The sequence below is a fragment of the Osmerus mordax genome, chromosome 5, assembly GCF_038355195.1.
Source record: "Osmerus mordax isolate fOsmMor3 chromosome 5, fOsmMor3.pri, whole genome shotgun sequence".
NCBI lineage: Eukaryota > Metazoa > Chordata > Actinopteri > Osmeriformes > Osmeridae > Osmerus > Osmerus mordax.
Window position 1 is genome coordinate 11,114,068 of NC_090054.1, and position 23,521 is coordinate 11,137,588.

Below are 23,521 nucleotides of genomic sequence, written 5' to 3' on the forward strand. Positions count from 1 at the left end.
CTTTGTGGAGGGGAAGGAAGAAGTGGTCCCTGATAGACATATCTAAGGGAAGGGAGGGAGGGACGGAGGGACAGAAGACGAGTCCAATTAAGAATGCATGACAGTACTTCATCTTCCGTTGGCCGGCGCACGTCCACATCCATCAGGCCGCCTCTGTCCTCTGCTGCTCTCCTCAGATCCTCGGGCACCGACCTCTGCCTCTTCACCTCTGGAAGACAGGAGGTGGGAGAGTGTGAGGGGTGCGGGATGAACCAGTTAGAGGTGCAAATGCATAATGACAAGTGTGAAGGTGCATGTGGGATCGTGAGGGATCGTAAGGGAAAGGACTGCATCGTGTGCGCAGGGTTGTGTGACGATATGGTGTGTGTGTGTGAAAGGATTGAGTTTGAGGGTTTGCCTGACTGTATGGCGTGTGTGACTGTATGGTGTGTGTGACTGGTGTGGGTGCGGGGTGTGCTGGAGATGTTAACGGGATTTCCCGCAAGTGAGAAGGTGTGTGTGTGTGTGTCTCTTACCTGGTCTGGTCTCTACATACTGACTGAAGGACTTGAGCTGGGTCTTCCTGACGGCGGAGTCCTTGTTGAACACCACAGGACTGCGCAGACGCTCCGAGGCCTTGCGTAACCTCTCAGCTCGCAGCTCCTCGGCGTTACTCTGTGGAACACACACGCACACGTATGAAGGCCTGGATGCACCTGATCTGACACGCAGCAAGGCCACGGGCACGCAGTAACACAAGGCCACTGGCACGCAGTAACACAAGGCCACTGGCACGCAGTAACACAAGGCCACTGGCACGCAGTAACACAAGGCCACTGGCACGCAGTAACACAAGGCCACTGGCACGCAGTAACACAAGGCCACTGGCACGCAGTAACACAAGGCCACTGGCACGCAGTAACACAAGGCCACTGGCACGCAGTAACACAAGGCCACTGGCACGCAGTAACACAAGGCCACTGGCATGCAGTAACACAAGGCCACTGGCACGCAGTAACACAAGGCCACTGGCATGCAGTAACACAAGGCCTCTGGCACGCAGTAACACAAGCCTAGACCAGGAGCTGGGGCAAAGACCAGTAGATATGTTCTTCGAAATAGTTTGCATTAAACGTCCACACACACACACACACACACACTCGCTTGCTCATGAGTCGAGGAAAAAAAAAAACTGGGACTGAAAAGACAAAGAAAACGAGGCAATTAAGTTGACTTTCAACAAAACCCACAGCCAGAAAATATATTCCGATAATGCAAAACGCAAAGCACTATTGTTTTCAAAGTGAACATGTGTTAAAAAAAAAAAGGCTACACGCTTGCTACTCGCGCTATCGAGTCAAAAAGGGGCACGCTGAAAGAGTCTATTACGAGGTAGGCCCCCCCCCCACCCAATAAGCCGAGTGGAAACGCCGGCGTCTTTTTCTGCCTGCCGCTGCCGCCGCGCCGGTAATAAGACGACGGAACGCGTAATAAAGTTGACAATTAGAGGAAGACGTTCCACTGCTGGAGACGCCGGGGGGATAGTTAAGCAGGGTGCAGAGGAGGGATAATAGAGAGGGGGCGCGCACACACAGTTTAGTCTGCTTGTCCTCAAATTATAGATTTCAAAACAATGTCGGCAATTAGGCCTGAGTATGCCTGCTTTGACAGTGAGCCCCTACGATCATTTCTGCTGAAGCACTGCTTATAAAAAAACTGTTTTATTAGGGGCCCGGTGGCCAATTTAAATCTGTCAGGATGAGCGCGTGGAAGCTCTGGGGACACTGTCGTTTTCATTATATATTTTTTGCTGTTGTTCCCTATGTAGCCCATCAACACGCAAAGTTGCAATTTGATTCAAATTCGTGTGCCACGCATTGGGTGTTGTTTGTGAGGGAGAGAGGAGTCCTGTATATGCCTTCAGCTCCTCAGAACAGACCCACAGGTCAGAGGTGACCAAGGGAGAACGGTAGTGTGTTGCATCCCCACACACGCACTCAGGGGACATGCATCATTCTTAACACACATGATAATGACCAAAGAAAACATATCTTCCTGGACCACAGACTACACACCAGGCCCCTGGAACCCTCCCACAGGAATAGGGGTGAAACTACATTACGCTCTCCCTCTCTTTCTTGCACACACACACACACACACACACCAGACCTTTAATAATAATGCTCCCAGAAGAATAGGGGCTCTCTCTCTAAACACCTGCTCGCTCACCCCTCTCCTAGACCCCTCCGTGGCCCTGGGACAGACCGATATTGGGGGTCTCCCCTCTGCCCCTCTCTCTCTCTCGCCCTTTATCTGTTATCACTGTTATCATCGCAGCGGTAAGCTGTGGCCATGGTGATTCTGAGATGTCGGTGTGTGTGTGTGTGTGTGTGCAGGGCGGGGGGGCTGCGTGACTAATGTTGCGGTCTGCTGAGCGTCGCGGGCCCTTATCGTGCACCACCGAGGCTGTGCATACACACAATTGCTAATGAGAGAGATCGCATGCGTGTGTGTGTGTGTTGGAGACACTTGCGGGCCGCTCCACCAGCCCCAAGGACTTTTGGGATGCTTGATCCTCCGGGGAAGAGTTTATCCTCCTTTTGTAAGGAGAGAAGGGAGTGTGTACACACACACACACACACATTTGCAAAAACATTTGTGGGGTTACGCTTTGTTTTCGTGGTAGTTCAGCAGTGGGAAATGGAGAGCAGAGAAAGATGGTCTGGAAGAGAGAAACACTTCTGTCTGTCTGTCTGCGTCATTATTAGGATCAACCATTTTACATTGGGTGGGTGTTTATTGTCTACCGTAGTGTGTGTGTATGTGTGTGTGTGCGAGTGAGAAAGAGAGTCTGCATGCTTGTGTGGCACAGAGCGGGAGAATGATCGGAGCCACCAGAGGTCCACACAGGTATCGAGTTCTATCTGTGACACACACACACACCTTTTTTTCAAATGATTAAACAGATGTCAGAACTGCCCCGGCTGGGTTGTCAATACTTGAAATAACACACTCCAAACTGCAGTGCGTGCACACACACACACACAGACACTTCCCTATATGAAAAGGTCATAGTTGATGTGACAGGCTCGTGATTTACTTACACCTAGGCCCCTTATTATGCTAGTGTGTGCGTTAGGGCTTTAGCTACGTTCATGTAAGCACGAGGGACAAGCTAAGTGCTAAGGCTATGAGGTGGCCCAATAGACTATGGCGCGTAAACGGGTCGAGAGCATTTGACCCGGAAGATACTGACTGACCCGTTTGTGTCTGGAGAGAGAGGAAAAGCGACGGGTAGAACGTACGTATGTATGTCTGCATGTGTGCGTGTGTGAGAGAGAGACGGCATCAAAACAATTTGCGTGCGCGCGTGTCCATACCTCCAGTCCATCTGCGGGGCTGAGCGGAGAGAGGGAGGAGGTGGTGGGGGAGGAGGAGGAGGAGGTGGAGGAGGAGGAGGGGGGGGGGGGAGGCAGCTGCTCCCGGTTGGGTCTCGGCCAGCTTGTTCAGCTTCAGGTCCACGTGTCGGCTGCTGACACCTGGGGAGGAGACGGACGGTGCGTGAGGGAGTGCGACGCACACGCACGCGCGTGCGCTGACGCGCCCGGCCGAGGTTACAGAGAGAGGGGCACACACAGGGATGGAAAAACGCTATAAAGGGGCCAACACAAACATGCATAAACGGGCACACACACACATACACACACAGAGGTCCACGGGCACTTGGGCAACTTGGCTTTAATGTGTGTCATATCTGTGACATCTGCCTACTGTAGGAACATCAGAAGACACGCGTGTATATACACAGATATAAGAGAGAGAGAGATAGACATCGAGGTGGAATAGACAGCTTAGAGCGTGTTTGTGTGAACGGAGAGAGAGAGCTGGTGAAACATTGAATATATATGGTCGCAGCTATCTGAATAGCCACAGGGAGATAGAGAGAGGGATTTCATGTTGTTTACCCTGATGGGGCGAATATGAAAGTCGTACCCAACCTCTAGTCTTTTTTCCCCCCTCTCTCTCTCTCTCTCTCTCGCGCGCGCTTTCTCGACGTGCGCGTGCGTGCACACGCACCTGGGTCTGGCTGATACCCTTTCCACTCTGGCCGGCACTGCGCTGCGCTCTGCACGGCTGTTCAAATTATGTTCTGATGTCACTTGGCCTCCCTCTCTGCCTCCCTCCCTCCATCTCTGCCTCCCTCCCTCCATCTCTGCCTCCCTCCCTCCTTCTCTGCCTCCCTCCCTCTCTTCCTCCCTCCCTTTCTGCCTCCCTTCCTCCCTTCCTCCCTCCCTCTCTGCCTCCCTCCCTCCCTGCCTCTCTCCTCTGGTAGTCAGTGCTGTGTGAGCCGCGCTCCAGAAGCAGAGAGACCCTTGCCACAGGAGTGTGTTCCTGTTCTTGGATGTTCTGAGGGAGGGGGAACATTCCGGAACCCTCTGCCTGAGTGTTCCACCAGGACTGCTGCTAATCTCAGACCAACACCTGAAGCCAAAGTTCTCTCTCTCTCTCCCCTCCTATGTATTCTCCAATACTCTCTCTCTCCTCCTCTAGCTAGTTTGAAGAGTCACACATCTCCAGGCCTGCTCCCCAGAAGTCCTGGCCCTGCTGTTGCCCCTGCCCCCAGCCCCCTAGCCCCCCCCCCATACAGAGGAGACCTGCCAGGTCTGTGCACTGGGCTGGGGGAGATGAAAGAGCACGAGGGGGTGACCGTTTCATATATGTGACCTCACACACACACACACCCACACACACACACACACACACACACACACACAGAGTGAGAGACAGAGAGAGAGAGAAAGAAAGACAGAGAGAAAGGCATGCACACAACGGATGCCAATTATCAGAGATGTTGTTTGCGAGTATGCAAACAAACCCACCCATGCACAAGCACACAGGCCCAGGGCACATTGTCAAGTTTGGGCAGAAACACTTTCAGTTGGTTAAGCGCTGAACTGGTCAATAAGTGCCGGGCAAAGTACAGAACTTCCCTGATAAAACCGATTCATAAAATACAGCATTTATTCACAACTATCAACAAACTGTCAGTAACTGAATGTAGGCCGAGGTAACTTGCATTGTTAACCAATTTCATTATATATATTTTTTGCATTATGAATCATCTTTGCGGGCCCTCTCAGAACAGAAAAGTTGAGTAATAGGGGAGTCTGTTAAAGACAACACTTCTTACAAAACAAAGGAGGAGGAATTAAATAACAAACAAACTGAAAACAAAAGAATAAGGAGAGACAAAACAATTGACAGAGAGATACTGGCGCTTCAAAGGGAGGGAACGCATTTGTCTATTTTGTTGTTTGTTTTCATATTCCCTGTCCATTTACTGTACTTTTTTTTTATCTCGTATCGGCAGGGACTTGCAGTGGAAATCAACAAATAAATAAATAAAAGCAATAAAGCAATTAGTTTACTTTACCAAATGCGTTTTCTGAAGATATGATTTCTTTTTGTCAAGGGAACACTTTTTGCATGAGTTTTTTTAATTAAGCTACTACTTTTTATTTATTAAGTTACAGAGAGGGAGAGAGAGAGAGAAAGAGAGGGGGGGAGAGAGAGAGAAAAAAGAGAGGGAAAGAAAAGGAGAGCACGTGAGGGAAAGAGAGGAAAGCAGAGAAAGGGGAAAAGAGAAAGAGGGGAGAGAGAGCGAGAGAGCGAAGAGAATTAAAACTGCCCTTTCACACAACAGGATCCACTTGAGTTCCACCTGCCGTTCTTGTCCCATAGGATAGGGCTCGCTATGCCCCCAGCCAATAGGAGACGGAGGTCAAAGGGGAAAAGTGAAAAGCACAGTACGTCAGATGGAGAGAACGCAAGGAACAGAAAGAGTACACTGGGGAAAAATGGCCAGAGAGAAATAGAGTACAGTGTGTGTGGGGAAAAGAGAAAGACACAGTGTGTGAGCGAGCAAGAGGGAAAAGGCGAGGCAACAACATGAAGACAGTGGCAGGGACGAGGACAAACACAGTGCAGACAGAGGGAACAAACACATGCCATCACCACCACAACAGCCAGAGCGGGCTGGTGCCTTTACCCAGAGAGGTTAGCTCAGAGGTGGGGTTAGTAAGCTCCTGGGGCCCCTGGGCTGGGCTGGAGGTCTGAGGGGCCTCCGGCAGGTTAGTGTCTACCACGGCGGCAGCAGAAGCATAAGCAGCATCGCCATCGTCATCATCATCATCATCATCACGCTGCTCTTCCTCAGCTCTCCCCTCCTCCTCCTCCTCCTCCTCCTCCTCCACCCCCACATCATCATCCTCACCATCGCCACCACCTTCAACTCCGTCCAACATGTCTGCAGGAATGAAAGATACCACCGAAAGAGTCAGAGATAGAGGGAGGAAAAGAGGGAGGAAAGAGATACACAGGGAGAGAGAGAGATACACAGGGAGAGAGAGATACACAGGGAGAGAGAGAGATACACAGGGAGAGAGAGAGAGATACACAGGGAGAGAGAGAGATACACAGGGAGAGAGAGAGAGATACACAGGGAGAGAGAGAGATACACAGGGAGAGAGAGAGAGAGATACACAGGGAGAGAGAGAGATACACAGGGAGAGAGAGAGATACACAGGGAGAGAGATACACAGGGAGAGAGAGACACAGGGAGAGAGAGACACAGGGAGAGAGAGAGATACACAGGGAGAGACAGAGATACACAGGGAGAGAGAGATACACAGGGAGAGAGAGAGATACACAAGGAGAGAGAGATACACAGGGAGAGAGAGAGATACACAGGGAGAGATAGAGAGAAACACAGGGAGAGAGAGAGAGATACAGGGAGAGAGAGACACACAGGGAGAGAGAGAAAGATACACAGGGAGAGAGAGAGATACACAGGGAGAGAGACATACACAGGGAGAGAGAGAGAGGGGTTGAGCAAAGGCGGGTAAAAGAAAGAGAAAGAAATTCTGGGTTAGTAATAGTGTTAGCATAGCATTATTGCTAGCACTGGTTTGAAGCGATCATAAGTCAGGCAAGATGGAGAGTAGAAGACAGTGGCGTCCAGGAGCCTGGCGACACGGTGCTGTGCATGCTTTTGAGATGTTCCTCGGCTTAACGCTCACAGTCTCCCTCTCCAGCCACAGTGTGAGATTCACTGGAGGAACCAAGACGGGTTTTCTTTCTCTAAGCACAATACTGGAACTGTGGGTTAGAGAGCAGAGTGGGATCTGAAGGTATCGATCTGGTGTCTGCCTGTCCCACTGTCCGTGTGTCTTCACAGAGAGGCAACTGGAGCAAAGCCCCCTCTATCTTCCTGACTCCGTCACCGTGACCCAAGGTAACGCCCCCTCCCTCCTCCCCCCTGCAAACCAACACAAATGAAAATAAAACAAAAAATAAATAAATATGGAGAAACAAATTCCCTTCTGCCCTCCCACGGGGGGGGGGGGGGGGGGGGGGGGGGAGAGAGAGAAGAAAAACACGCCTTTAAATCGTAAAACAACAAACGAAATCCAGGCGCAATCCTTCCACATAAATAAGACGAGTGCCACTGTGACAAACGGAAAAAGAAGAATGAACATTTCCGAATATTTGATATGGTGAGCCCCTGCCTACAGAGAGGGGGGGGGGGAGATCCAGAGAGAGGGAGGGAGGAAAAAGGTAGAGAGGGGGAAAAAAAACGAGGGAGCATTTCTCCCTTTTTTAATTTGCTCGCCGTGATGTGGAGCGTGCACGTGCGAGCAAGCGGTTCCGGCGCGGCTGGCTAACACTAATTAACGGGGAGGCCATGGTGATGGAGTTTGGAAAGTTTTTTTTTTTTTTTGGGCGGGCAGGCGCTTGGCGGGGGCAGCCCGGGCTGAATTAAAGGACCCTGAGTGGTAAGGGGGAGCGCGGGGCTAGGATTAGCCGTTCTGCTCGGCAGGCCTTGTGTATCTGGGCCCACAGCATTTCACTCTCCCTCCCTCGACCCTCCCTCAGAAAAACTCCATTTTTAATGAGATCCGCAATTAGCTGAATTCAAAAAGGCAGAAAGAGCAAATAAACTGCGGCCTCGCTCTCCTTCCCTCTGTCCTTTTGTCTGCCTGTCTTCTTCCTTCTCTCGAACCGGAGAACATCTCCTCTGTAAGTTCTCTCTCTGCCGCTCGACCAAGTCCTGGTTCCTGTTCATAGTTACTGTTTTCATTCAGAGAAATCCCCCCAAAGTCTAGTGGTTTTAGAGCGTGCGTGTGAGAGCGTGCGTGTGAGAGCGTGCGTGCGAAAAGAAAAATTCTACCGAGTGCACCGTTTCCATCCTACACGACCCCAATAACAGAGAGAAGTAATGCAGCCACAAGCGGGTGGGTGAACCAAAACAAATAACTAGAAAGGCCTAATAATGGTCATTACGATGATGACGGCAATTTCCGGCAAATGGAAATCGGTGGGACTTCGCGCTGCTGCGTTTCCGACCACGATAGCAGTTATTAGACATGTTTTTGTTGTATTCGCCTGTAGTTCGTCGGCACAAAGTGTTACGTTGATTAACTAGCAATTACGGGTCAAATGAGACCAGAGGACAGTCATGGTAAATTGAGGTATAAATATGGAGTTGGGCTGCTTTACAAAACCAGCAGTGATCCAATGGCAGCAGTTTTTTTCTCCCCTCGATGCATTTTCAAGGATTAGCGAGACACCCTTTAGTGAGAGCCTAATGGAAATGCGTCCACCGGTGAGTTCTTTCAGCTCAGAGTTGACATAAGTGCCTGTTTATGTGTTTGTGTGTATCTAGGGTATAGGTTGTGTTTCTGCCATGCACAGAGGCTGTTTGTCTGTGTGTGTGTGTGTGTGTGTGTGTGTGTACCCACCTCTGACCACCGTGGTCTTGCCTCGGCCTCTGTCTGTCGTGTCGTAGAGCGTCATGTCGGCCATCTTGACTCCAGAGCGCGCCTCAGCGATGAGCTGTCTGGCCCTCTCTCGAAGCTGTCTCCGTCGTTCAGCATCCCGCTCCTACACACACACACACAAAGGTCTTGCATAGTCAGAACCACAGAGAAACATGCACACACACCTGACAAAAACTCACTCTCCATTACCTCCACTTGTCAAATTGAGGCATAATTGAACACACACACACACTTACACACACTCACAGCCTCCATCGCACTCCTGCACAGATACAGTATTGAACAGCTGCCATCTAAGTAATGACAGAAATGCCATTTCAGGCCCATCCAATCTGATCTCTGGTGATAAGAGGGGCTACAGACACGTGAACGCTCACACACACACACACCCCAATACACACCTGCAGGTGGAGAACACCTGATGATGTCAATTGACAAACACTCTACAGACGAGTTGATGAATGAGGGCCACACACATGTGCAAACACACTCCCCACACAAACACACAGAAACACTTTCACCTAAACACACACACGTGTGCAAACACACTCCCCACACAAACACACAGAAACACTTTCACCTAAACACACACACACACCCACCCTTCCTGCAAACCTACCTTCCCAGAAGGAAAAGTAGCTTTACTATATTTCCACCGTAATTTTTTTGCTTCCTTCTCTGATTTCTCTTAATCTCTGTATTCCACACTGTAGAGGGGATTTACCAGGGGGGGTTGGGAGGGGGGGGGCAGGTCCATTGAGCCGAAGCATTTAGCCATTAACAAAACAAGCGCCACCAGGCTAATGAGCTACATCTCTCTATTTCCATGTCAATTGTTTGTTTGTAGCCATTGTCAGAACGAGGACAATGGGGCGGAATTGCAAATGACAGCATCCTAATGTGGTGTGTGTGTGTGTGTGTGAGTGTGTGTGTGGAGCCCAAGGGGGAACTCTAGGGGCCACAGAACATCTCTGCGAAGGAGATGTATTCCTGTTTACGGGTGGGGTGTGTCTCTATCAATTTATCCAATATCCTAACTATTGTTACCTAGATCTAATTATATAATGTATTTAACAAGACACTCTGCTTACCCAAGTTTGTAGCACTACAGCACGTTCTTTTTTCAATTCAGCTCTGCTCACATGCCCCCCCCCCCCACACACACACACAGTCACACCTTAAAACCCCTTCTTTTCTAAGCACGGCTTTTCCTGATATCCTAAATGTAATATCACAGAATAGAATACTAATACCACCTTCTGCCTCCAACATTGATATCATATCAAATCTGGTCTTTGGCAGACCCACCACCCCCAACAAGGCAAAAGTGTGGGGATGGGGATATATTCATTTATATACACACACACAACTCTGGCTTGCTCTACTCAAAGCCAGCAAGCCCGACTTATTGTTGTCGGCCATTTTGGGAGGCCGGTTGATGGGAAATTGCCTTTGCCTATCCAGGGGCTAGGATTAACACTATAGAAAATGCATCTCCCCTAGTGCTACTGCTAGCTCAGCCAGCTATGGAGGCACTGATTAGAAGAAGAAGAAAAAATATGTAGGAGAATGTTTTGGAGGGAGAAAAGAGATTGGGGGACAGAGAGAGTAGAGGGTTAGAGGAGATTGCACGTGTGTGTGAGTGTGTGTGTGTGTGTGTGTGTGTGTGGGGGGGGGGGGGGGGGCGGAGAAAAGGCTTTTGTTCGAAGGAGAAAAGTGGAGGACAATATGAGACATGATCTCGATTCATATTCTTGCGAGTGTGTTTGTGTGCGTCTGCATGCCCTGTGCAGTTCTGCATTGCAGGGTTATCTCCGCATCAGATAGGGAAACTGAAAAGCAACAACAGCATGAAGAGAGGTGATAGTTTCTTTTTGCAAGCAGACAAACACACCTCCACCCATATCACACCCACACACCTCTGGGCCTGCATAATCTCACAGCACAGAACATACAGAACGCTTGATCAAAGACACTCGCAAACCAATACACACACACACTCCTTGGTGTCGACACAGAACCACAGTCGGCGACAAACTGAGAAACATAAAATGGAAAATCTAAGTGTAAAGGGCACTGGCCACTCTGTCCGGCCAAGTCCCTCTTTGATGGTTCTCTGTGAAAAGGACGAGACTGAGGATGGGAGGGGGGTCGGAGGAGGGGACAGCTCGGCATAAAGACACTCGGAGGGAGATCCACTCCTGTCTTTTCAAAACACGGATTGGAGCGTGTTCGGTGTCTTCTTCTGGGAGGGCTGGAGAGCTCCAGGGAAGAGGGCCTTGAAGGGCCGCCTGCGAGGCCGAGACAGAGGCTGCCTGTGTGGGATTTGGCGTCAGGGCGAGAGCCCCTCTCTCTGCTCTGGAGGTTTTTCTGGGGGTGGGTGGCTGAGTGGTGGAGTTGGCTGCTCTTTTGGGGGGGTGGGGGCACACATGGGTGACCATGCACGGTGCCGGCTGGCGAGGGCACGGAGTGACGTGACTGACGCACGCCCAGAAAAGAATTTTTGTCTGGAGACCGGCACTTGGTACACACATCGAGAGACAAAAAAAGAGAAAAAAAACCACACACACACACATCAAGCTTCCCGATAGCCGCGGTCGTGAAATCCGTCATGCACTCCCGAGGTATTCGTCGTGAGAGTTGTTCACAGTCAAGAGGTGCTTTGGGTCTCTATACAGCTCGCCCGCACACAAACGCATCACCTGATTAAAAAAAAAAAAAAACGCGAAAACACACGCAACCAAACACGCCCATGCAACAGACACAGATCTAGATACAGACAGACAGCCATCAGAGAGAGAGAGAGAGACAGAGAGAGAGAGAGAAAGAGAGAGAGACACAGACAGACAGAGCAAGGGGAAAGGAAAGTTGTGAAGAGAGAGGAAAGGGGAGAGCGAAAGAGGGAGAGCGCGAGGGAGAGAGAGAGCGAGGGAGGAGAGGGAGCGTAGCTCCTGCTTATCGGCCAGCGCCAGACAGAGGGCGCGGATCAATAGGCGCGTGAGGCCCACAGCGATCAATGCATTTGATAAGGAATTAAAGAGGAGCCACTGTACATGGCTATCAAAGGACCTGGACATGGCCTAATTATGATTCGACGGATGCGTGCTGATGATAGGTGTGTGTGTAGGCGCGCGCGTGTGTGTGTTGGGGGAGAGAAAGGAAGCGCTCGAGGGTGGTGAGTATAGGGGATGGGTGGGGTGGAGGGCTGCCCCTTAGCTAGGAGGACAGGCACGGACACACACACACACACCAACACACACACCGTGGCCACTGGGTAGTGTCTGTGTGTGATGTTTTTTTTTTTTTTTTTTTGGGGGGGGGGGGAGCAGTGTGGGGGGGGCATTACAGTAACTGGACACAATGGCAGGGCCACAGAGGAAGATGGAGATGGATCCACACACAATGCGGCTAGGTCTAGGCTAGGTCTAGGCTAGGTCTAGGCTTCGTCTAGCTCAGCGCGGCTAAGGAACACCACTCCTCCTCAGTGATAACACACAAGACAGACATCCACTGCAGGGCCCAATGTGCTCGACACAAACACTGAAACTCAAATAAATACAACTTGGAAAAACTACTTTTTGAGGGTAGGTATGGGTAGAAGTGTGTACGTGTGCGTAGGTGTGTGGGTTAGGGTATTGGGGCGGGTGTGAGTGAGCGAGCAATGAGAAGGTGTGTGTGTGTGCCTCACAACCCCAGTGCTCGCTCTCTAACAAAGGGCGCAGAGAGGCTGGTGGCACTGCAGGACAGGTTAAACAGGTAGGGCGGGAAAACACACAAACACCCCACAAGCAAACTCCCAAACCCACGCACACATTTCCAGTGTGATGGGAAGAGCTTGCCCTTTACGCAGACAGACAGGATAATGAGAGCAGAGAATATGAGCTGTGAGGCAGGAGAACACAGGCATGAGCTGCACTCGCAGCACAGGTCCACGTGTTACAGCAAATAAAGAGAGGAACCCAACACACACAGAACCCAACACACACACACACAGAACCCAACACACACACACACAGAAGCCAACACACACAGAAGCCAACACACACACACACACACACGCACACACACACACACACACACACAGAAGCCAACACACACGGAACCCAACACACACAGAACCCAACACACACACACACACAGAAGCCAACACACACAGAAGCCAACACACACACACACAGAACCCAACACACACACACACACACAACCCAACACACACACACACAGAACCCAACACACACACACACACACACAGAAGCCAACATAGACACACAGGACCCAAAACACACACGCGGAGAAAACGGCTTGCAACTGCGGACGAAAGCACAGATCGACTGTAATTAAACAAAGCTTTTGGTCTCCGCTTAGAAAACACAAACTTGAGTAAATCCACTGGATTAAACAACAGCAATTTCACATTAAATGAACATTAAATCGCGAGCTCTCCAATCTGAGCTTTTTATCCTTCATATTTTATTCATACAGTGAGAAGTTGGCTCTGTGCATCACATTACATAGAGGGAGGGCTTCTTTGGGAGTGCGTGTGTGAGATGAAATTCTTAACACTTTTCTGAGACAGTAATTGCAGCCATTTCAAAAGTTGATGTACTGGATTGGATTTTTATAGACAATGTGCCTGTGTGTGTGAGTATGTGCCTGTGTGTGAGTATGTGTCATAGTGCCTTGCTGCTGATGGGTTGATCTACTATTGTGATGCAACTGAGAGACCTCTCCCTCTCTCTCCCTCTCTCCCTCTCTCCCTCTCTCTCTCTCTCTCCCTCTCTCTCCCTCTCTCCCTCTCTCCCTCTCTCTCCCTCTCCCTCTCTCTCCCTCTCCCTCTCTCTCCCTCTCTCTCCCTCTCTCCCTCTCTCCCTCTCTCTCCCTCTCTCTCCCTCTCTCCCTCTCTCCCTCTCTCTCCCTCTCTCTCCCTCTCTCCCTCTCTGGCACACTCAATTTGGAGGCCGTCTTTGATCTCCGCTCAAGCCAATTCAGCAATGACACATACACACACAGACAAACACACACACACACACACAGGCACACACACGCACCAACCAAAGAAACTCCCCACCAAAACTATTTAGTTTCATTAGGGGCAGCTTCTTCAAAACGAGGCACAAGAAAGGAGGGGGCAGAGAAGGGAAAAAAAAGAGAGAAAAGAGAGAGAGAGGAGAGAAGAAAGGGACGGGAGCGACATGAAAGGGAGACCTGCCGAAAAACTATTACTGCTGTGAGAAAAGTTGAGAAGAGAGAAAGAGTAGGGGAGGGGCGGGGAAGAAGGAGGACAGTGTGGAAAAAGACACATTTGCATTTCCAAAATGGTCAATTTCTTCCTTTTTTCTACTTCTTTTGAACGCTGCATTGGTTTCTTTTTTCCAATGCGGAATAAGAAGAAAACATTAACCCTGGAATGGTTTGCTTCTACCAGTAGGCCTGATGGGTCCGTTTCTAAACTCAGTGCTCAGATCTGTAGTCATCAAGCGGGAGATGCATGTTAAGAGAGGATGTAGGATAGAGGGCAGAGCGGAGCCGGGAGAAGCAGGGACAACTGGAGTTCAAAGGTTTCCCATTAGGACAGACTCAGAAGTCACCGCAACGCCACTGGAGGAGAAGACAAGGGGGAGGAGGGGTCTGGTCGCCCCCCCCCCCCCCCACAAAAAATATATCAAAGAGAGCCCAATTAAAGGAATCAGAACGACCCAGTGAGCATGAGAATGCTTACCTGGAAAACACGTGCACACACACACACACGCGCGTGCGCACGCACACACAGTATGTAGATGCCGTAAGAACATGCAAACACAAGTTCATTTGCATACTTGTAAGTACACACACACACTATAACATTCACACACACGCTCAAATATACTGTACACACACAAAGTTACATGGGGTCTACACACACCTCTCCCAAACCTAGGCAGCATCCTCATAATTACCTTGGCCACAGCTGTGTGAAATTACTGCTCTCATCTACTAATGGATGAGGAGACCTGGAGCGAACAGTACACACACACACACACACACACACACACACACAGGGAGGGAGATACAGACACACAGACAGACAGGGCAAATGGCAGAACGAACTGAAATTATTCTGAAGGCCTGATTTTGGGGACCACTGTTTTCACGACATCCCTCTCTCAGCCCCCATTAGGGAGGGGGCTGGGGGGGGGGGGGGGGGGGGGAGGAGGGAGAGGAGGAACCAACACGTCCTTTTTTATGATTGCTCATTAATTACCAATTTGCTTGCAGCAGGGGGGGTGACATTACAAGAGATCTGGGCTAAAAGTCCTAATAGATTGTGAAACCAACCTAGGAGGGAGGGGGGACGGGACAGGGCGCAATGAAAAACAATTAGTACAACTCCAACACCCCCCCACCCCCTCTCCAGAGCTCAAACCCCCCCCATCAAAGCTCCAGCGCTGAGAATGTGTGGGACTATGGGACAAAACGAAAAAAGAGAATGTGTGTATGTGACGGAGAGAGAGAATGTGTGTGTGTACGCACGTTGGAGAGAGAGAGAGAAGTGAACTGGTGACCTCTGATCAAAGAGAGAAGCTCTGTGGGCCACAATCAGGAGTGGGCCAGCCACAGCGAGGCTTCACACACACACACACACAGGAGTGGGCCAGCCACAGCGAGGCTTCACACACACACACACACACACACACACACACACACACACACACACACACACACACACACACACACACACACACACACACACACACACACACACACACACACACACACACACACACACACACACACACACACACACACACACACACACACACACACACACACACACACACACACACACTCCAGTGAACACCGTCCATGTACCACACTCACTGTACCAGACAGACAGACAGACACACCATTTATGAGCCTTGGGGACAGGTGTCTAGATGTCTATGTTGAGCGCCACACAACACACATTAGCGCCATTTCCCTGGAAGAACGGAGCCTACTTTAATTGAATTCAATTACTCTTTACGCAAAGTCGCTACTTAGGGAGGCGGAGATTGGGGACGTGGAGCCCCGGGCCACCACGAGCGATAACGCAGCTACACGCGTGCACACACACGCGCGCAGGAATACATGGTCTGACACACACACACACACATTCTCGGGACAGGCACACGCACAGGTTTGCTAATCAAAACAAGACATCGAGTAATCTAATCTGAATCGCTGACAATTATCAGACGTCGCTGAGAGGCTAGGCGGAGTCTTTTGATCAATGTTTCCTATTAAAAAGAGAAACAATTCGATATCCCCTCCTCCTTCCCCTCCGTGACTAATGCATAGGAGCTTATTAACAAGTTGTCCTTGGGAAATTAGTTTGAGTACAGGGTGTGTGTGTGGAGGGGGCGGCTGGCTGCTTAAGCATCTAATCTGGCCGTGTCGGCCATCTTGCCATTTAACAAGTTTCTGTTTTTTTCTTTTTTTACGCAGAGAGAAAAAAAAACATACCGTCTGGGTGGGAGGCTTTGAAAACTCTTAATTCTATTTCCCCTTCTGAAGACTTTCAAGGCGCCACCGTTCTGTGGACGTGGCGTGGTTCTTTTCCTTATGATTATGCCGAACTCATGCAGTCACTCACACACACGGGAATGCATGCACACACAAGACACACACATTTAAAAAACCATATAATTCAAGGGCAACTCGTCCTTTCAGGACCCCCCCCCCCCCACCCCCCCTCAAAAAGCTGCCGCTTTCTAGATATTTCATTACCGAGAGGTTTCATTTCAAACCCCCCCCCCCCCACACACTTCTATCCCCTTCAAACTTTAGACGCCGCTACTCGTGTTATTTATTTATTTTCCTTCTCCTCCCCCCCATCCCCCCCCCCCCCCCCCCCCCCCCACGCTCTCCTTCCTCCACGGACACAACGTGGCTCATTCGTACACGCGCCATAGTCAACCTGACCGCGTCCATTTCCTCCGAGCGGGGAGTTACTTGGAGGTGTCACACGGCCCCTCTAACTTATTGTGCTCAGTCAACCGCGGTTGGCCGGGAGCCTTCACGCCGTCTCCAGCTCGGCAGTCGGAGTGGACGAGAGACGAACGCCGCGGATGTGACATTTAGTACACGTAATACGAACGAACGGGAGACAGATGACTTACAGCAGGTCTCTGAATACAAAAAACAACATGTGGATCCGGCACTGGAGGACATGGAGATAGAGAGGAGGCAAGAGGGGGGAACTGAGGCAGAGCAGCTTATAGGGGGAAGGAGATAGAGAAAGAGGGGAAGAGATGGAAGGGTGACATTTTTGTAATTTTTTTAAAAGGGCTTTGAAAAGAAGTGAGACCAAACCATATTTCTTTCCTGTTCGCTTGGCCAAACCTTTGACACCAGCGGGCCCCGGTGTTTCGGGGTCCTGAAAGGCGCTGAGGCGGTTTAATAAGGAAGGGCCCTTTTTTTGGGAGGCCCTCTCACATGCCTGCTCACAAATCCAACTATTGTCCCTGGCAGACGGCTAGAGAAGCAGGGTCCGTGGAGAGCAAAAGGGGCGCCCCCCGTCAGCGGGCGGAACGGACGCACGGCGTTCTGGAGGAGCTTCTCACTACGACTGCCTGGGAGGAGGAGGGAGAAGGACTGACACGCAGCGAGAGAGAGGAGGACGGAGGAGGAGGGAGAAGGACTGACACGCAGCGAGAGAGAGGAGGATGGAGGAGGGAGAAGGACTGACACGCAGCGAGAGAGAGGAGGACGGAGGAGGGAGAAGGACTGACACGCAGCGAGAGAGAGGAGGACGGAGGAGGGAGAAGGACTGACACGCAGCGAGAGAGAGGAGGACGGAGGAGGGAGAAGGACTGACACGCAGCGAGAGAGAGGAGGACGGAGGAGGAGGAGGAGGAGAGCACGGGGATGGAGGAGGGGTGCGGGAGGAAGAGTCTGGGGAGAACGGGACACGGGGGGGCGGGGAGGAGAGGTGGGAGCGGCTGATGGTCGTTGGGTTGTTCAGACAATGCAGGCCCGTCACAGGTACTCTCCTACACACTCCGCGCACACACACACACACGACTACAAACCATGTCACTCTTTTGCGACACACAAACATCCACAACCCAATCCCCCCCCCCCCCCCCCCCCCTCCAACACCCCACCCCCCCCAGCAGGCTTACGTCGGTGGCACTGGGGGCTCTGGCTGGTGCTGGCAGAGCAGAGTTGCCCGTGTGCTTGCTGCCGGCCTTCATAGCGGCGTCTCGCCGGGCCTGCTCCAGGAGAAGCCTGGCCCTTTCCTTCAGCTCCTCCTGACGAGACTGCACCTTCTGTGGGGATGAAGGGGAGCGTGCGCGTGAGGCGTGGGTGGAGGTAGCGAGCGGATAGCTTTGAAGGGTCGACAGAAAATGCTGGACAAAACATTTGGCACTGGCTATGGGACAGATTATTTATGTGAATAATGTGCCTGACAAGCAAAATGACTTGGTTTAGTATTGGAGACATTTCGTGACTCTGAATGCATACAGGGTGGGGAGAACTCAAGAGAAAATCCTCAGGAATCTTGACTGACTCGACAGTTTGCAACACATCTGGTAAACTATGACTGGAGCTCAGTTTACATGAATGTTGCTCACCTTTTCTGCAGGTGGGCTTGACACAGGGACAGGGGTAGGCTCCTGGGTGGGGAGGGGGGTTCGTGCAAGAGAGGGATAACAGGGTTAATGTCATGCACAACTTTCACAGAGGTCATCCCATGTATGACACTTGTGTAGAGCTGCCTTTTTACATCGGAGCAGGGGACATTCCCTGTCAATCCCAAACTCTCGTTCTCATCACGAGGGGATGCGTGTGTGTGTGTGTGTGGGGGGGGGGGGTCAGACAGATGGAGAAGTGCATTTTGGCATGCGCACACACACACACACAAAAACACACATTTCCAGGATTGCATTCTGTAATGCTATCTAGATTCCACCAAATACACAGATGGACAAACTCAACAAACACTGACCTACACTTGGAAAGAGAAGTGAGGATGGAAGTATTTCACTAAACGACCAGTCCTGCAGACGGCTTGACGTGTGCCAAGTGGGCCTGCAGAGCCGCGCTCTCCACTAATACAATAAAGACCGATCAAGATGGAGGGCCATGGCCGACCCGACCCCTGCCTGACCTTTCAGGTTGTAAACACTGTAAACAGGACACCGTAATCTGGGGCTAAGGCTAGCTCGCAGCCAGCTGTGTGTGTGTGTGTGTGCCCGTGTGTGTGTGACGAGAGGCGAGATGAGGTGTGCTTTCTGAGGCGTATCCATGCCTGAGCAGTCACAGCCAAAACTGCCATCAACTGGCAGGATGAGAAATATAATGAAAAATATAATGAAATGTCAAAGAGCCGCTCCTGAGGTGTTTTTTTTTTATTATTATTTTTTATATATTTCTTTAGTTGGCGCACCTTAGCCGCTCGACCCCGCATGTCTGGCTGTCGGGGGTTACGACAACATCGGGAACACGGTGAGAATCGCAATTTGGAACGTGTACATCTTTGAAGTTAGTGGGAGTTTGACATATTTAACCCTTGCTACTTGGACGACAAATAATATATTCTTGTGCACTAAACTTGAGTCGATAAGGAGGATGTAGAACGGCAAATACATTTCACGTCTCGTAAGCGCCCTTTTAGGTTCCCAATTGGTGGCCATCGCGGAGCGAGTGTGTTGAATTACTGAGGTGCTCACCAGATGTTGTGTGTTTGTGTGTTTACCTGTGTGGTGGGCGTGTCCGCGTGGTTTAGGGGCGGCGAGCTGCCGTCGGAGGCGGGCTCCGACTCGGCGTGGCGCAGGCTGGCCCTCTTCTTCTTGATGAGGTCTGCGTCCTGGTTGTAGGAGAAGCCCAGCTTGTGCGGGGGCGAGGACCCCCCTCGCCGGGAGGGGGACCCCGAGTCGGGCGCCCCGCCCTCTCCGTCCCCAGGCGGCCCCCTGTCCTCCTCCCCTCCCGCCCGCGGCCCGTCTCGCTCCGCCCCTCTCTCGGCGCGCAGCGGCAGCTCGCCCAGGTCCAGGGTCTCCGCCTTCGCCACCGGCCTCCTCCCGTCGGGGGCGGAGCCCGGCGGGCCGAGAGGCGCGGCCGCGAGCCTGGGGGCGGCCCTCGGGTGGGAGTAGTCCGGCGGCGGCGAGGCGGTGAAAGCGGCGCGGGGCGTCAGGAGCGGGGGAGGCGAGGCAGAGAGCCGGAGAGGCGGGAGAGCGGCCGGCGTTTCCTCCTTCCCCTCCGGCGTCGCCGCGTCCACCTCGTCCTCGGCCGCCGCGCCGTTGGTGGCGCTGCCGCCTCCGGCGCCGACGTCCTCGGACGGGGCGGCCTCGCGCTGCTGCACGTCGTTGAGCTCGGCGTAGAACTTGTCCTGGCCGATGGAGGCGTTGGTGTCCGTCTCAAAGTCGCCCACCTTGTAGGTGCTGCGGCTGCTGTTGGCCTCGATCTGCACCACGTTGAGCTCCTCGCCGCTGAAGTGCGCCCGGATCTGGTACAGGTAGGTCATGACCGTCAGCTTGTCAGGGATGGCCAGCAGGACCATGTCGGACGGCTCCAGCAGGCGGGAGATGCCCAGGCTGGCGAAGCCATCGTACGCCTGCCGAGAGGAGGAGGGCAAGGGAAAGAAACGGACACAAACAAGATGTTGGCTGAGGTACGCTTCGACTGATCATTTTGACTTTTTTCAAAACTTGAGGAGGTTTTGCGGTGTGCTGTGTGGTTGGCATGGAGGTCGGTTGGGAGAGATTGGAGGAAGAGTTGAAGTGTGTGTGTCCATGGGCAGAGTTTACAGGGTATTTACTTGGTGTAGGACAGGCCTGAATGGAGGGTTTGGAGCAGGAGGTGAAAGGGGTGAGGAGCAGGGGAGAGAAGGGGGGAGGACAGGGGATGGTGGGAGAGTGAACTGGGGGTGACGTCGGTGTCATGTGACTTGACCCTCAAAACGACTGGAAGGTGAGAACATACGACGGCCCACCCATTTGGGAGGGGGCAATCACGGCTGGCAGCGTGCATGTGTGTGTGTAGGCTGTTGACAGGTCATGTCAGGGATGGTTGTCCCTGATAAGACAGGCAGATACCCCAAGACAGAGCTTTTAATCCTGAAAAGGGGGGAGGTGTGTGTGCTCGCGCGTGTGTGTGTGTACGCGTCGTTATCGCCACCACATCAACCTGCCCACGTTCTCCACCACGCGTGTAATTGGTCTGATTTAAGACTGATGAGAAAATACAGGTTCTGGTTACCAACTGACACATAAACCCAATCCCCCATCACCTGATAGACTGCTACAGACAGAAGTGTGGGGGGGGGGGCGGGGGCAACCATTATCGTAGCCAATGACAGGTAAATAAATAGATTAAAACCTCCACAACCCCAAGTCTCTACACACTCCACCTGGGTATCTCAACTTGTATCTGAGCTGCTTGATAGCGTCAAGGTAATTCCAACCTGTTGACGATCGCACACTCGCACTCGTTTGTTTTACTGCCTTCCAACTCTGCAGGGTCAATCGGTCACACACACACACACACACGTTAGTGGTCAAGAGGAGCAGGCAGGGAGAGGTGAGGAAATTGAGAAAGGGAGCGAAAGAAAGAAAAAGGAGAGAAAGAGAGAAATTTCTCAATTTACAATTAATTATGAGCCTTTTTGTTCCGGGTCTTTTCACTCCCTCACTCCTTTTTGTCCCTTTCCACTCCTTTACAGAGAGGTTAACAATAGGCAAAGCAATGTATATACACTCGCACTGGGAGACGAGGTGTGTGTGCGTGCGTGCGTGCCTGGAGCACAGGCAAGACCAGAAGAAAAGGACACGGAAGAAAAGAGAGAGAGAGACCAGAAGAAAGGACACGGAAGAAAAGAGATCGAGACCAGAGAGGAGTCGGCCCCCAGTTTAAGTTTCTCCTCCGTCTCTCCTCCGTCCACGGAGAGAGTGAGGGAGGGAGAAGAGAGCGAGGGAAGGAATGAAAGGAGGGAGCAAGAGGGACTGATTGGGTTTCTAACACGTATTCAGGGGAGCAAAGTGTGCGTGCATTGTTCCCTTCTCACCCAAAGTAGGCTGTGAAAGAGAGCGACAAGCCGCGCAGCTCATGAGGGGACGGAGCGAGAGAATGGGGGAGAGAACGGGGGAAAGCGAGAGTGGAGACAGAAGGGAGGAGTGTGTGTGTGTGTGGGGGGGGGGCTCTCATGTCGGGTGTCGTTTCAGGCGGAGGTTAATGTCGACAGGTGCTTTTTAACCTTAGTTTGACGCGCTCAGCTATTTGGGAATATAAAAGACTACCGAATATAACATGCACGTCATTAGATGTGTCCCAAGTACTGCTTAATAGGCTTGGGATACAAGAAATAATAATCATAATAATAAATGTAGAAAAACTCGCCCATTTTCGGTTTTATTTGACAGAGACAGAGATGGACAAGAGATAGAGGAAAGAGAGGGGAAGACGTGCAGAAACGGTGGAGCCGGAATCAAACTTGAGGCTGCTCTTAAGGCCTCAGCCCAGATGACTCTGCCCAGTAAGCCACCCCAGCTATGTGTGTGTCTCCTGATTCATTTCATTACAACTCATTAATAACTAACTCTAATATATACATATGTATACACATATATACACACGCAACTATCTATATCAGTGTTTCCCAACCGGGGTGCCGTCTGATGAGAGCAGGGGTGCCGTGTAAAAGTCCTTCAACCAGTAGCGGACTGGCCATCCACTGGCCGAAGAATTCCCGGTGGGCCGAGACACGTCTGGGCCGGAGGGCCGCTTGCGCTATAATTTGTTTAACTACTAATAAAATGTCGGCAGAAGATTGAGCAACACGGTTGGCCGTCCCCCATTTCCCCAAGGCCGGTTGGTTTATTCCAAATGAACGTCTGTGCAGCCATTACCCCGCCCCCTTTGTCTCGACAGTGACACTGAGATCGAAAGCTAGCTAGTAGAGACTATATAACGATCGAAAACCAGGCTAAGAAACGTAAAGGGCTGAAAAATAAGAGAAAATAAGACATCATCTTCACTAGACAACGTTTTACCAATTGAAAAACGGCTATGTTTATTTTACATAAAGCTCAAAACTATTTTGCGCTTAAATAAGGGCCCCAAAATATCGCTCGCGCGTCATGCGCGCTCGCATGAACTGTGAAAATCCCTAACTTGCATTACATCAAACACAGAATGTGGATGCATTGGCAGGGTAGCTGTAGTGGCATATACGGGGGCCGGTTCTGGAGGGCCAGTCTGGATAAAAGTCCAGGAACTTTTAACCCTTTACTCCCAGTCCGTTCCTGCCTTCAACGAATTTTCCTTGTAGCTGGATGAGTTGACTGACATTAGTGGGCACGCACGCTCAGCTCCTGGCAAATGTTCGATTCGTAGATGGCGACAGCATTAGAGAAACTTTTATTTTGTAAATCAATGTCTGACAAAACAACGGGAGAAGAAATATATTGTGTGACAACAGAGTATCTTGAACAGGAGGGGTTGAATTGGAAGGACTGTCCCAGTTTATGTACTGATGGGGCCGCTGCCATGACGGGGAGTAGGGCTTCATTAGCAGAGTCAGAGCGCAAAACCCACATGTGAAAGCCACTCACTGCTTTTTACATAGGGAGGCACTGGTAGGAAAGACGCTCCTGAAGGAACTCTGATGTATTGGACAGAGCAGTAGATATAAGCCTAGTTAATTTCATCAAGGCACGCCCACTGAAGAGCCGTCTATTTTTCGA

The 23,521-nt window shown here is 51.3% G+C and overlaps 2 protein-coding genes across 2 annotated transcripts in view; both read right to left on the bottom strand.

Moving 5' to 3' along the window:
- The window catches only part of LOC136943271 (EH domain-binding protein 1-like), a 103,619-nt gene that overhangs the window by 25,048 nt on the left and 55,050 nt on the right, over window positions 1-23,521 (bottom strand). The window lies entirely within an intron of this gene.
- On the bottom strand, window positions 516-20,396 carry LOC136943272 (EH domain-binding protein 1-like; the record flags this gene model as incomplete). The annotated part of the gene is given in 7 exon segments (XM_067236536.1): window positions 516-654; window positions 3,360-3,518; window positions 6,254-6,286; window positions 8,781-8,922; window positions 17,963-18,109; window positions 18,416-18,457; window positions 19,540-20,396. Coding segments are annotated over 7 exon segments (1,329 nt in total). The 3' UTR covers window positions 516-649.